The following is an 11,471-nucleotide window of genomic DNA, read 5'->3' on the forward strand; positions in this document are numbered from 1 at the left end:
TCCCTTCCCACCACGTCCGCTTTTCTTAACGTGACGCGCATACACTCACAGTAGACAATGAGGCGCAGCTTTTCCAGCATTCTACTGTGCACTCCATTGTCATCACATCATTGTCATCATCTTCTGTGCCATAAAAATAGTCAATTAGGTCAACTTGTTGCACAGTTGTTGTTCTCAGTTTGTATTAGCAGCAGTTTGATTGAGACATTTGTCTTTTTTTATTCCCTTGAAGGAACTCTTCATCTTTAAACTTGCAGTCGACAAGGTCATGTGACTGTTGAGCCCATCTGAAATACAGTTTTGAAGTGACTTGCGCTGCTAGGTGTGATTAATCTGATTGGTGTGATCAACCCACCGCCTGTTGCAGTCTTCAGCATGGTGCTCTAGTTCTGTTCCATCCATTATTGCAGTTGCCGCAGATATGGCTGATACATCCAGCGATCTGGTGGAGGACTCGGTAAGCTTGTCCTCTGTCCGACTGCATTTTTTAATTTTTTGTAGCTTCCAACCAACACCATCTCTGTCCTTGAGTGGTGTTTATTACGAAACCTGCAACCCCCTCCACCTCAAAACAAAATGCAAAACGTCTAATATCACCTTTAACATTTCTTGGAGCCTACCTTAACTCTTGCTGTCAGTTTTTGTTGTATATTGCCTACATCACCATTATTAAGTTGACAGACCAGTTATGTCGTTTACAGCACGGCTGTCCCTATCAAATATGTACTGTATGTTTGTTATTATTTCAACAATTAAGTAATATCACACGAAAGGGACAGCGTCACACTCACCAATGCACTTTCAGCTATTTATTGAACAGGACAAGCAGCCAAACACAGACAGACACAAAATGAAAACACCTGCAAAGAGCATGGACCAGACATTAGTTCAGTGAGTGATTAAAGTCAAGTGAAAAAAAATGAGGGCCACACGAATAGATGTACTTTCAGCTTCACTTTATTAAACAAGTCAAGCAGCCTAACACTTAAATGCAAAATGACAACCCTCGCAAGGAGCACCTCCATTGAAAATGGCCAACTGAACCTGGAGTCAGATGGTAAAGCTTGAATACTTGAACTGGCCCTTGAGCACCAAAGTTTGCCCACCCCGCCCTGTTGTACATTTCATTTGCCCAGTTCAAACTTCGGAGCGTCATGTGGGCCTGGTAGAGGCAAGCAGCGTGTGCAACAGGATACCGGTGGCCACAGACACATTGAGTGACTCTACGCCAGGTAGAAGCTGTCTCCCGGCTGGAATGGTAACAAGCGTCTGACACAAAGCCAAAAGCTTCCGGGACAATCCTTCACCCTCCCCTCCAATCAGCAGCAGCGTGGGCATGGTCAAGCGAAAGTCCGAACATGGCATGACGGGAATGCTCTCAGTTTCCGGCGCCTCTGCCCCCACTGTGCCGACCACTTGCCAGCCTCGTGCCGCCTTGACCTTGACCATGTCCTCCAGGTCTTCGTACCCGTACACGCCCATCACTTCCATGATGCCGGCACTGGCCTTGCTGACCACCGGCGTCAAAGGGCAGCTGTGCCGGATGCTGCTGGCCACCCGGTCCACGCCGAGGAAATACGCAGAGCGCAAGATGGCCCCGAGATTCATCGGGTCTTGAATCCCATCCAGGACAAGCCAGAGAGGCGTGGACTTTGAACTCTGGGCTGAGTCTTCAGTCAGGTAGCTCAGTGGAGTGGCTCGCAAACAAACTCCTTGATGAACCCGACTTAAAACCATCCGATCCAGGTCTTTCTTATTGACCCGCTGGATGGGAACTCGTCGCTGGTGAGCTTCCTCACAAACCTTGAGAAGCGATGACCTGTGCGAGATGTCACCATCTTTCACAAACAGCTTCAAGGCCTTCCGGCGAGCCTGAGTGAGAGCCAGGAGACAAGGAGCGACCCCAAAGACAATTTCATGCTGGTCGAAAGACTCAAAGGATGGTTTGAGTCTTGTAGTCCTCTCCCTGTCTGACAAGTCCTCCAGAGCCAGCTTCTGAAGCTCTGATGACATTCGCCTTGGATTCTGAAGTTTATTTGGTGATGCTTTCTCATCTGGGTACCTTCCTCCTGACAATTTAGATTTGCTGGATCTTCTGGTGTTATTCACTCTGTTGTCCTCATGGTAAGCAAAATGGGAGTCCAGACCCCAGTTAAATTTCCACGCCCTAATAAACAGCAGCCTGTGCTTAGAAGCATAATTGAATAACCTCATACTGGGGCTTTCAGTAGAGCCTTTTAAGCCGCAAAAAAATTGTCAAATATCGAGACATTTTAATTCCATACTGATAAGAATCCTAAATATCAGGTCGCAAGCGCTTAACTGCTTTTGAAGACCAGAACGCGAACTGACAAAACCAATACTGAATTAACCACGTTGGTCTGTAAGGTCGCGGTACAATTGAGCTCAAGACAGGATAACGAGCGATTTGCACTACAAAAATAACAGTGCACCAGTCAAAATATTGGATCACAGTCGTAATTTGGTGATTAAGATTGTACAAGCATTTTTTTGGTTGTATAAGATAAACTACATGTTCCCAACAAAACAAACTATATGCTACTTTGAACACTTCTAATGTTAACAAAATCGTTATTTTGAAATGTGTTCATGGTTGTCATATTCACTTCCTGTATTTGCTTCCATTTCGTGCACGTGACCGATACGGTCGGCGTCACTTATGACGTTGACGATGAAATCACTAACCGGAAGTAAAACAAAGGCAACACGGAAGTGTGTGGAGGAAAACAAAACTCGTCGTTTGAGAAGATCGTTTGTGAGGAAATCTTAATAAACGTCGTTTGTCGTTTGGATTTTTGTGCTGGTTCGACCAGAGCGCATCAAGGTGAGCTGAGAGACTTTGTGACGGCTAACGCAAGTAGTGGAGGTGGAGGGGAAGTGTTGGTGAGGTAATGACGGCTCCAAAAAGACGTCATGTCGGGAGCCAAGAAATGAACAGCCCTGAAGGCACTTAGTTGACTACAACGCTAAACTGGAGTACCATTAATTTAGTGTTTGAATTTGGCACAAACTGTCAGTTGACGACGTAAGTTTTTACAATTATATACACTCTAAAGTAGCATCTCCCGTATACCCTCTCTCGTTATTTCTAAAATGTAAACATGTCATTACGAGAAATATACAGGGACAATACTTGTTTGGATGTTCTCCAATCTCTATTAAGCTAAGGCACACATTTTCCATCTGAAGAAATGTCGCAAAAATGTGGATTTACAGGTTAGCAATGTACCTTCAGTGTAAGCGCATACAATTGTTCTCCTTGTCGCTGACCTAAATAGTTTTGTTTTCATATGTGGAGGTTGAAAAGACTGACAATCTTATTTTGACAAACTGCTTTTCAATTGTAGTGAGTAAAAGTACGGTAAATAAGTCATCAGAATCGTGAATAGTCAAGAAGTACCTAGAACTGAAAAAAATACTTGAGTACATTAGCAAAGTATTTGTACTTGGAATCCCGGCTACAACATTTCACCCCATTCTTACATCAGGTTTCCCTTTCATATCCCAAAAACAGGCATGTTAGGTGAATTGAAGACTAAATTGCAGATGGCTAGTGACGAGTCTCTTGCCGAAAGTCAGCCTGGCACCTAACCCGCGAGTGTGTTGAGGATAAGCAGTATAGAAAATGTATGAATGTTCCTGTATCATCAGTTTTTTCCCCCTATGTGCTTCCAAACAGATGGAATTCCTTTTTGGGAAGAGAAAGACTCCGGAGGAGATGCTGAGGCAGAACCAGAGGGCGCTCAACCGGGCCATGAGGGATCTGGACAGAGAGCGAGGAAAACTGGAGCAGCAAGAGAAGAAGATCATCGCTGACATCAAGAAAATGGCCAAACAGGGACAAATGGTGCATAAAGTCTGCTTGTGAAACAAACAAACAAACAAATACAAAAGATCAAATTCTGAACATGTGATTGAAATGTTTGCAGGATGCCGTCAAGATCATGGCCAAAGACTTGGTCCGCTCCAGACGCTACGTGAAGAAGTTCATCATGATGAGAGCCAACATTCAGGCCGTCAGTCTGAAGATTCAGACGCTCAAGTCCAACAACAGCATGGCGCAAGCCATGAAGGGCGTCACCAAAGCCATGGCCACCATGAACAGACAGGTCCGCCTCAGTCATGTCAAACACACTTGAAGAATTGTTTGGTAGAATTTTGAGAAGTTGCCGTCGTGGGCGCAATTTAAAATGTTTAACAAGTTAAATCCAATTGAAGTAGATAAATAGTCCCCTACCAAATGAGACCAAAACTGTGATATTGTTTCTTGTAATACAGATTCACCTATCACTTTTCTTTGTAAAATAAAAAAATACATGGGAAGAGTACCTTGAAAAAACGATTCCATATTCAATCACAATATCAAAGGGGTGGGGAGTAGGATGCAATCTGCTTATTTTTCAAAATCATTTTAGCCCCTTTCATAAAAAGCACAAATTGACAGCAGTGCATATCTGGGTGTTCCTCCACAGCTCAAACTGCCTCAGATTCAGAAGATCATGATGGAATTTGAGCGGCAGAGTGAGATTATGGACATGAAGGAGGAGATGATGAACGACGCCATCGATGACGCCCTTGGGGACGAAGATGACGAGGATGAAAGGTGAGCCGCGACAGCATGGTTTGAGTTGAAGCATCCTCAGCTATCGCTCCTCTTTGACATTCAAGATGACTGCGGCATTGATGTATGATTCTGCAACACTGTATACATGTATTTCAAGTCTATGCTGTGTGCGCTGACTTTTTGCTTGATCTTTCTCACAGTGACGCCATTGTGTCCCAAGTCTTGGATGAGCTGGGTCTTAATCTTAGTGATGAACTCTCCAGTAAGAACAAAACAATGCCAAGAGTTATTACTGCTATCGTAACTTTTTTTTTTTTAAACACACTTGATGTAGACAAAAGACTCATTTGGAGATAAGTTAACATTTCATAGAACAAATATCAGTGTTTGGAACAAATATCAGTGTTTGGATTGTAAATTGTTCACTGTGTTCCTTCCAGATCTCCCAACTACTGGTGGAAGCTTGTCAGTGGCCGCTGGGAAAAAAGCGGAGCCTCAAGCCACCTTAGCCGATGCGGACGCCGACCTGGAGGCACGGCTCAATAACCTCCGCAAAGACTGAATGCAAAACACATGCTGACTTGACATTTAATTTCTTGGAAGCAACGTCTTGCCATGACAAGTGGTTGGCTTTTTCTTTCTGCGGTGTTTCATTTGATGTGGGTATATTATATCAAAATACAAATTATCCTTGATGGGGACCTGAAAAGTCCCGTCTCATTTATGACAATGCCAAAAGACAAATCCACTGACAGCGTGTCCATGCTTACTTTTTACTTTTAAATTAACACTGACTAATAACCCAAGTTATAGCACAATTTCTTTAGATATGTGATCAGTGGACATCAGTGCAGAGCTGTTGAATCTATTATCTAAACATTTTGTTTTGTCCACAAAAAGGGTGGCTCATTTTACGAAAACGTAAAAATACACCCTTGGTGGGCTGATATCAACCCAAAACCTGTTTATAGTTTTTACACCAAGAGATGGAATGGTGTTCATTTTTTGTTGTTGAATAAACTTTTTTCCACATTTAACAAAAGCTGTTTCGGTTAATGTGAGATAGAAGATAATTTTGGTGTAAAAATTCCAAACAGCAGTTAGGCTATTTTAGAAATTTAAAAGTTGCCGACTTCCCTATAAATAGCAAGACTACTCAGGATAACAATGACAAAATGAAAAGTCAACCTCGCAGTGTGGAGATGGGGAGGGGGAAGATCTAAATCCAACCCCGCAAGAGAGAAATGGTAATTTTATTCCAAAAAGAAAATGCAACTTTCAATTTGTCAACAATCATTGAATTTTGAATGTACACAACACGTTCCAACATTAAATAATAAAAAAATAACAGCCATGTTTTATGTACATTGTGAAAGCTATGTACAGACGAAGCTTCCGGACCTAGCCAACATCGATTCCACTTGTTACAGTATAGCGGTTGAAGCTGTTGCCTCGTGAAGGAAAACAAACCAAATAAAATTTACTGCGGAGTGGAGAGAATGGCAGCATGTCGTTAGAACTACAAGCTAGGAACGTTTCCGTCTAAAATGGATTCCCCGATGTTGACTTACTGCTCCTGGAAGAGGTCAATGTATACACATTCACTATTTGTGTGCGTGTCATTATTTTCCGACACTTTGCAGCCAAAAGTCATGCTTGCATCCTTTTTATTTTGCTTAAGAGCAGAGAAGATCCATCGAGGGGTTAAGCCATGCTACCGTTGTTTCCGATGTCATGCAATTCACATGTTAACGACTCACAAAAAAGGGGATTTGAGGGTGAAATTTCAGGTTGGAACTTAACCTGTACAGGTGCACTTCATTTTTGAACTCTAAACCTTTGATTGAAGGTGTCTCAGAACTTTTTGCACAGAAGTCACAAAGGGGCATAGAAGTGGAACCGAAAGCCCACTTTACTTTTTGTGAGTAGTGTGAAAGTAAAAGAACTAAACTGAGGAAACAGAACATTCGGGTTCAAGCCAACATTAGGACCCGTCTAGTTTTTTTTTCCTTCCTCCTACAGAGAAAACAGATTCAGGCTTTTTTTTCCCTCAACAGACCTTCACTGTGTGTGAAGAGTGCATTGCTCCATAGATGGATGGTTGAGCGACAGATACACAGCACCACAGTAAAGTTGGGACATTTCTTTCCTAAAGCAGTCGCAAAATGTAAAGTTGTCCAAGGAGCTCTGACACGAACCATATTTTTCTTTTTCGGTGTCAGCTGAGTGCAGTAACAGTGAAGGTATTCGAAGATGGGAACGCAGCTACCGCATCACGCCGCGTGATGAGTGATATGTTTGACACGCCTTTCTCTTCCGCAAAGAAAAGCAACAGCAGTTACACAATTGGTGACTTGACCGTATCGAGCTAAATGGTGGCGTCTCCCACTCGGCGACATTCACTTGCGACAGGTCCGGTGAGGAGTATGTTTCTTGGGCACCTCGATGCGACAGCGGCTGCGCTCATCCAGCCAAGGGAGCTCAAAATTCCTGGAGGGGAGAAAAAAAGATATATTTTAAAGAACCATTAGAGAGAAAACGACTCATGGCCATTTACCAATTTTTGGACTTGAGACTTGCTTGGTCAAAATTTTATGGTCAGTGACTCAAGGTAATGTTCACATTTCATCTCAAACAAGTAACATGGACTGATGAAAAGCACTTATAAAATGTTCAAACTTACTCTTGTGAAAGTTTGGGCAACGGCCGACCAAACGCGACCACTGGCAAGAAGGGTGTGATCATAATCGCTTCGACTGGAAGGAAAACAAAAAAAGTATTAAATAAATGTATCTTTACAAATATATTTTATATTTTTTGCCATGCAACAAAAGGTAGTAAATTTAAGGAGGGCACAAGGGTTGACGATGAGGTACCGTCTTCAGTTTCTGGATAGAATGACGAAAGTTCAGGCTCAGTCTCCAGTATGATCTTCTTCCTGTTCATGCGCTGCTGCAGGCGCTGAAACATGCGCTGCTCTCGGATCCGTTGGATGTCCCACCTGTGTGCAGGAATCAAGAGGAACCCTGTGAGGTTGACATTTGAAGCTTCGAATAAAGGGGCGTCCAAATCTTTTCTTCCGAGTGCCGCATAGAGAAAATTCAAATGGGCCTTGTGTTTATTAAAATCGCTAAAAACCAGTGTGGGTAAAAACATGAGACCACAGCTTTCAGCTCTTGTGGTACCAGTTGACAATCTTAAAATCAAATGGACCACTTATTGACACCCTTGATGTAATTACCCCCCCCCCCCGCCAAAAATATGACAATGCTTTCACCTCTTCCTCCTCTTCTCATCCAGTTCCAGCTTGGCGTGGCGTTTGAGAAACACACCGTCGTCCAGCGGCTGGACGAAGAAGACACGCGGATTTGACTTTTGACACTTTTTTTTTGCAAGTTCAATTTCGATCTTTGCGACGTTCTCACCTCTTGTGCGTCAAAGCTTAAATCCTCACCCAACGGCTCGATGACATTTTCCCGCCATGACGGAACTGAAAGGCGGCACGAAGACGGGAAAAGGAAGTTCATCATGGAGTGTGTGCTGGATGCATCTGAAGGACATAGTGGTGGTGGAAGGTTAGGCTCACAAAAAAAAAAAAAGGGGGCATAATCTGACGGTACACGAGCAGTCCACTCACTGGCCACCTCCTCCTCTTCCTCCTTCTTGGGAGAAGTCTCGCGCAGTGGCGACACGGGAGGTTGGTTCCAGCAGCACAAGTACATCTCCGTGGTGGACAGGAAGGGGAGGTCGTCCATCTGGCAGCTCAGATCCGCCGCCTCCTCTTCTTTGCCCCTGGCCGGAGCGCTCCTCTCCGGCGTCTCCTTGCTGCGCAGCTCGCGCTGAGATGGAGACGCCGGTTGACTCTCCGGCTTGTGGGGACTCAGCTTGGCGCTTTTGCCGCGAGACCTCTGGAGTTTGGAGTCCCCAAAACAGGATTTTCTGTTGGGCACACATGTATCAATTTGGGAATTACGCCAAGGAAAAATTTAAAATGTTGAAAACTGGAAATCACTGATTTTACTCATTCTCAATGCAACATGACTAGTTTTTTTTTTTTTTTGCATTTTCCTAATGTCCCATTTTACATTTCCCCGAATCAAATTGCGTTTCAGACTTCACCTCTTTTGCCCTTTGCTGCCTCGACTTAAGGGTAGCAGGGTAGATGGATTGGGCTGCGGGCTCTCCTCTACTTCTAGGTCCCACATGTCCTCCTTGTCGGGGGTCCAAGGCTCCAGCGGCTGGAAGAGGCGCTTGTCACGTGGCGGGTCCTTTTTGGTGAGCTGCAGGCGGCGTTCCATGCGCTCAATACGTGCCAGAAGCTACACAAGTGGAGGCAAAGTCTCATTGCTTCGGAGTAACTAATAACTTGCGATAAGTCATATTTGGAAAACATTGGCAGTTTATTGCTGGCAGTCAATGGAAAATCCTATTTACTGAGGGATCTACCTTCAAATAATGAAGACTCAATGCTATATATTTTTCCTAATCTTTTTGGAAATTGGATTTTACAATATATTTTCCTCTACACTTTTTATCATGTGTCTTCACTTTTTTTATATCATCACCCAGTCCTATGTAAGAACTCATTGCCAGTCAGCGGTATGAAACCGTTGAATGACTATGCTGACAAGTAAAAAAAAAAATGTACATGTCAGTATATTAAACAAGCCCATTTGTTTTCCATACCGTCTCCTTGTCTGCTTTGAGATCATCGATCTCTTTGTCCTTGGACTGCAGCTGCTGCTGCTGTTGTTCGATGAGGTCCAGCTGCAGCAGCAGGATCTGCCGCAAACAGTTGGCCTGCGTGTGAGGGTTGGCCGGGTTCTTCCGAAGGTTCTTCCACTTGCCCTCGGACGACACTTCGATTGACGCGGCGCCGAGAACGCCATCGGCATCCTTGGGCGTGTTGTTGTTCGGCGCCATCTGAGGGTTTTCCATGCTGTCCATGGAGAGGGGTTTGCCTTTCACCGGGGTTCCCTCACCCCCCATTTGTCTGACAGGGGACAGAACCCCCAGAGCGGCGGCTCGATCTACTTCGACAACTTCCGAGACGTCGCCGCTCATGTAAGTCTGTTCCGAGCTCCTGGACCTGCTCGGGATCTTTCCGGCCCACCGGAAACCGCCTGGAGCATCCGAGGGTGAGTCACGTGACTCCCTCCTGAGGCTCACGGGAAACAAAGACAACGTCCCACCTATGGCGTTAGCGTTTGCTTTGGATCCCAGATGCGGGCCTGGGGAGGCTCTCATGCTCATGGCGACTGTTCATGGTGTGAACGTGGCTAGCTGCCCCCTGCAAAGTCCACACAAACCAAGTTTATTCCACTCACGTATAAAGTTTGGAAGTATCTACCTCTGCTTATTTTTACCAAGTTCAATCAAGTAACAATTGTTTTTTGCAACCAAGAACATCTGAATGTGTCCAGGATGGTTCTCGCCTCTTACACAAAGTCAACAGGGTAGGCTCCAGCTCATGTGTCTCAAGTGAGGTAAGATGTACAAGAAATCGGATGCACAGACCCTTTACGGCCATCTTGGGGCCAGGGCATTATGCTGAAGTGTGCAGAGCAGCTTCATTTAGTTAGGCCATGGCATTGTCTAATAGAAGAATCTGCAGTTCCACACACACAGAATTCTCTTCTACCTTCTCCTTTTCAGGCTCAGTCTTAAGTTTGATTGGAATATTGTGTTTTGGTTGCCTTGCTTATGTTTACCGCTACCTGAAATAAATGAAAAGGGTGGGGGGGGGGGGGGGTCTGCGTGAACAGGGAATTACAAACCCTTTACGGTGGACGTCATTCGCAATCTCCTGGTCCTGTATCTTAAATATGCATCACACCCTGTGGTTTTGGAAACAGAGTATTTTTCCAGGATTTTCTTTGAAAAATAAAACGTCGAAAGTACAATAAAATACATCAAAATAAGCATACACACCTGTGCGAATGAACGGAAACTACCACTCCTGCCTCAATTTGATCCAGGAAAAACCCTGCAGACACAAACGGTTTTGTTTGTGACTTTCGCTTACGGCCGTGTCGTGTCTTGTCCGAACAAATACACTCGCCGTTATGTTGTTACTTTACGTCAAGTCTGCGTTACCTTTCCTTTTCATACGAGTCACACGCCGGGGTTTGAAATTGCAAGCTAAGCTATACAAGCGCACACGCCACACAAACACGCAAGAACTACAGTACTTTGGCGTCTTACTTCTCACATTAGCAACGATTTAGCCGGAGTGTGCAGACGTTCAAGGACCCGGGAGTGGCAGTGAAGCAACCTCCATTTTAGCTCCTCCATTTTAGCTCGCCTTGATTAAAAAAACAAAAACAATAACAGCTACCTAGCTCCAGTGGCTAGCCTGCTAGCTTAGCACACACAAAAACCCGCGGTCAAAGCGTCGCCGCCGCACCGATCGCAGCTAAACACTCAAATTCCTTACAGGCATGTTTTCAAACACACACGATGTCAGCTTGTGAGCTTACCCGGGCTATAATTGAAGTCCACCAACAATGTTCGTCATATTCCCTGTTCAAGTATTATAAGCACTCTCTTCTGCGCATGCGCGGGGGAGTTAGATTGCCATGTCTTGCTTTAAGGGTTTTCTTGAAGACACATCACACTAAATCATCAAAGTCAACCGGGAGATGTGGTGCAATAGTGTGGCAAACAGGCAATCACATTTACACGTCTGATTAAAGTACTCTACACACAGCAGCGTGTAAATAGTTGGAAGTATTAGTAGTTTTCATTTTTATTTCGTCTTAAAATAATTGTAATTGATTTCATTTATTCGAAGAACATACTTATTTAAATTCAAATAGGTCCTCCGTGTTTCCTCCCTCAAAAGTTTACATTTGTATTTAAATTTAACTGCGGTGACGTTGAAAAT

The 11,471-nt window shown here is 44.3% G+C and overlaps 3 protein-coding genes across 9 annotated transcripts; 1 reads left to right on the top strand and 2 right to left on the bottom strand.

Moving 5' to 3' along the window:
* Nucleotides 1-941: 941 nt before the first annotated feature.
* On the bottom strand, nucleotides 942-2,399 carry mrm1 (mitochondrial rRNA methyltransferase 1 homolog (S. cerevisiae)). Its single transcript, XM_086138812.1, has one exon. The coding sequence runs from the start codon at nucleotides 2,212-2,214 to the stop codon at nucleotides 1,153-1,155; it is 1,062 nt and encodes a 353-aa protein (XP_085994938.1). The 5' UTR covers nucleotides 2,215-2,399; the 3' UTR covers nucleotides 942-1,152.
* Nucleotides 2,400-2,696: 297 nt separating this feature from the next.
* chmp2a (charged multivesicular body protein 2A) lies at nucleotides 2,697-5,627 on the top strand. Its single transcript, XM_086138847.1, has 6 exons — nucleotides 2,697-2,845; nucleotides 3,701-3,868; nucleotides 3,951-4,130; nucleotides 4,494-4,624; nucleotides 4,786-4,847; nucleotides 5,026-5,627. Exons 2-6 carry the CDS (start codon nucleotides 3,701-3,703, stop codon nucleotides 5,145-5,147), a joined length of 663 nt encoding a protein of 220 aa, XP_085994973.1. The 5' UTR covers nucleotides 2,697-2,845; the 3' UTR covers nucleotides 5,148-5,627.
* Nucleotides 5,628-5,777: 150 nt separating this feature from the next.
* msl1b (MSL complex subunit 1b) lies at nucleotides 5,778-11,164 on the bottom strand. 7 transcript variants are annotated; one of them, XM_086138840.1, is made up of 11 exons: nucleotides 11,065-11,164; nucleotides 10,517-10,571; nucleotides 10,363-10,422; nucleotides 9,272-9,875; nucleotides 8,705-8,904; nucleotides 8,223-8,524; nucleotides 8,011-8,135; nucleotides 7,863-7,930; nucleotides 7,462-7,586; nucleotides 7,269-7,341; nucleotides 5,778-7,075 (listed from the first exon to the last, which is right to left on the bottom strand). In XM_086138840.1, exons 4-11 carry the CDS (start codon nucleotides 9,836-9,838, stop codon nucleotides 6,985-6,987), a joined length of 1,551 nt encoding a protein of 516 aa, XP_085994966.1. In that variant the 5' UTR covers nucleotides 9,839-9,875; nucleotides 10,363-10,422; nucleotides 10,517-10,571; nucleotides 11,065-11,164; the 3' UTR covers nucleotides 5,778-6,984. The 7 variants fall into 7 exon arrangements, with proteins under 7 accessions (XP_085994966.1, XP_085994971.1, XP_085994969.1 ...); XM_086138845.1 differs by lacking the exon at nucleotides 11,065-11,164 and adding an exon at nucleotides 10,797-11,017; XM_086138843.1 differs by lacking the exon at nucleotides 11,065-11,164 and adding an exon at nucleotides 10,790-11,017.
* Nucleotides 11,165-11,471: the final 307 nt, after the last annotated feature.

This window comes from Hippocampus guttulatus, chromosome 19 (assembly GCF_054856545.1).
Source record: "Hippocampus guttulatus isolate MCC_2025c chromosome 19, RoL_Hgut_1.0, whole genome shotgun sequence".
Taxonomy (NCBI): domain Eukaryota; kingdom Metazoa; phylum Chordata; class Actinopteri; order Syngnathiformes; family Syngnathidae; genus Hippocampus; species Hippocampus guttulatus.

Excerpts from the sequence above, each read along its gene's own strand:
- mrm1 (XM_086138812.1), bottom strand. The coding sequence starts at position 2,214 with ATGAGGTTATTCAATTATGCTTCTAAGCACAGGCTGCTGTTTATTAGG.
- chmp2a (XM_086138847.1), top strand. The coding sequence starts at position 3,701 with ATGGAATTCCTTTTTGGGAAGAGAAAGACTCCGGAGGAGATGCTGAGG. Across the intron at positions 3,869-3,950 it reads TGGCCAAACAGGGACAAATG|GATGCCGTCAAGATCATGGC; the intron begins GTGCATAAAGTC and ends AAATGTTTGCAG. Across the intron at positions 4,625-4,785 it reads GAAGATGACGAGGATGAAAG|TGACGCCATTGTGTCCCAAG; the intron begins GTGAGCCGCGAC and ends TCTTTCTCACAG.
- msl1b (XM_086138839.1), bottom strand. The coding sequence starts at position 9,838 with ATGAGCATGAGAGCCTCCCCAGGCCCGCATCTGGGATCCAAAGCAAAC. Across the intron at positions 8,905-9,271 it reads TCAAAGCAGACAAGGAGACG|CTTCTGGCACGTATTGAGCG; the intron begins GTATGGAAAACA and ends CCACTTGTGTAG. Across the intron at positions 7,076-7,268 it reads TTGCCCAAACTTTCACAAGA|GAATTTTGAGCTCCCTTGGC; the intron begins GTAAGTTTGAAC and ends TCTCCCCTCCAG.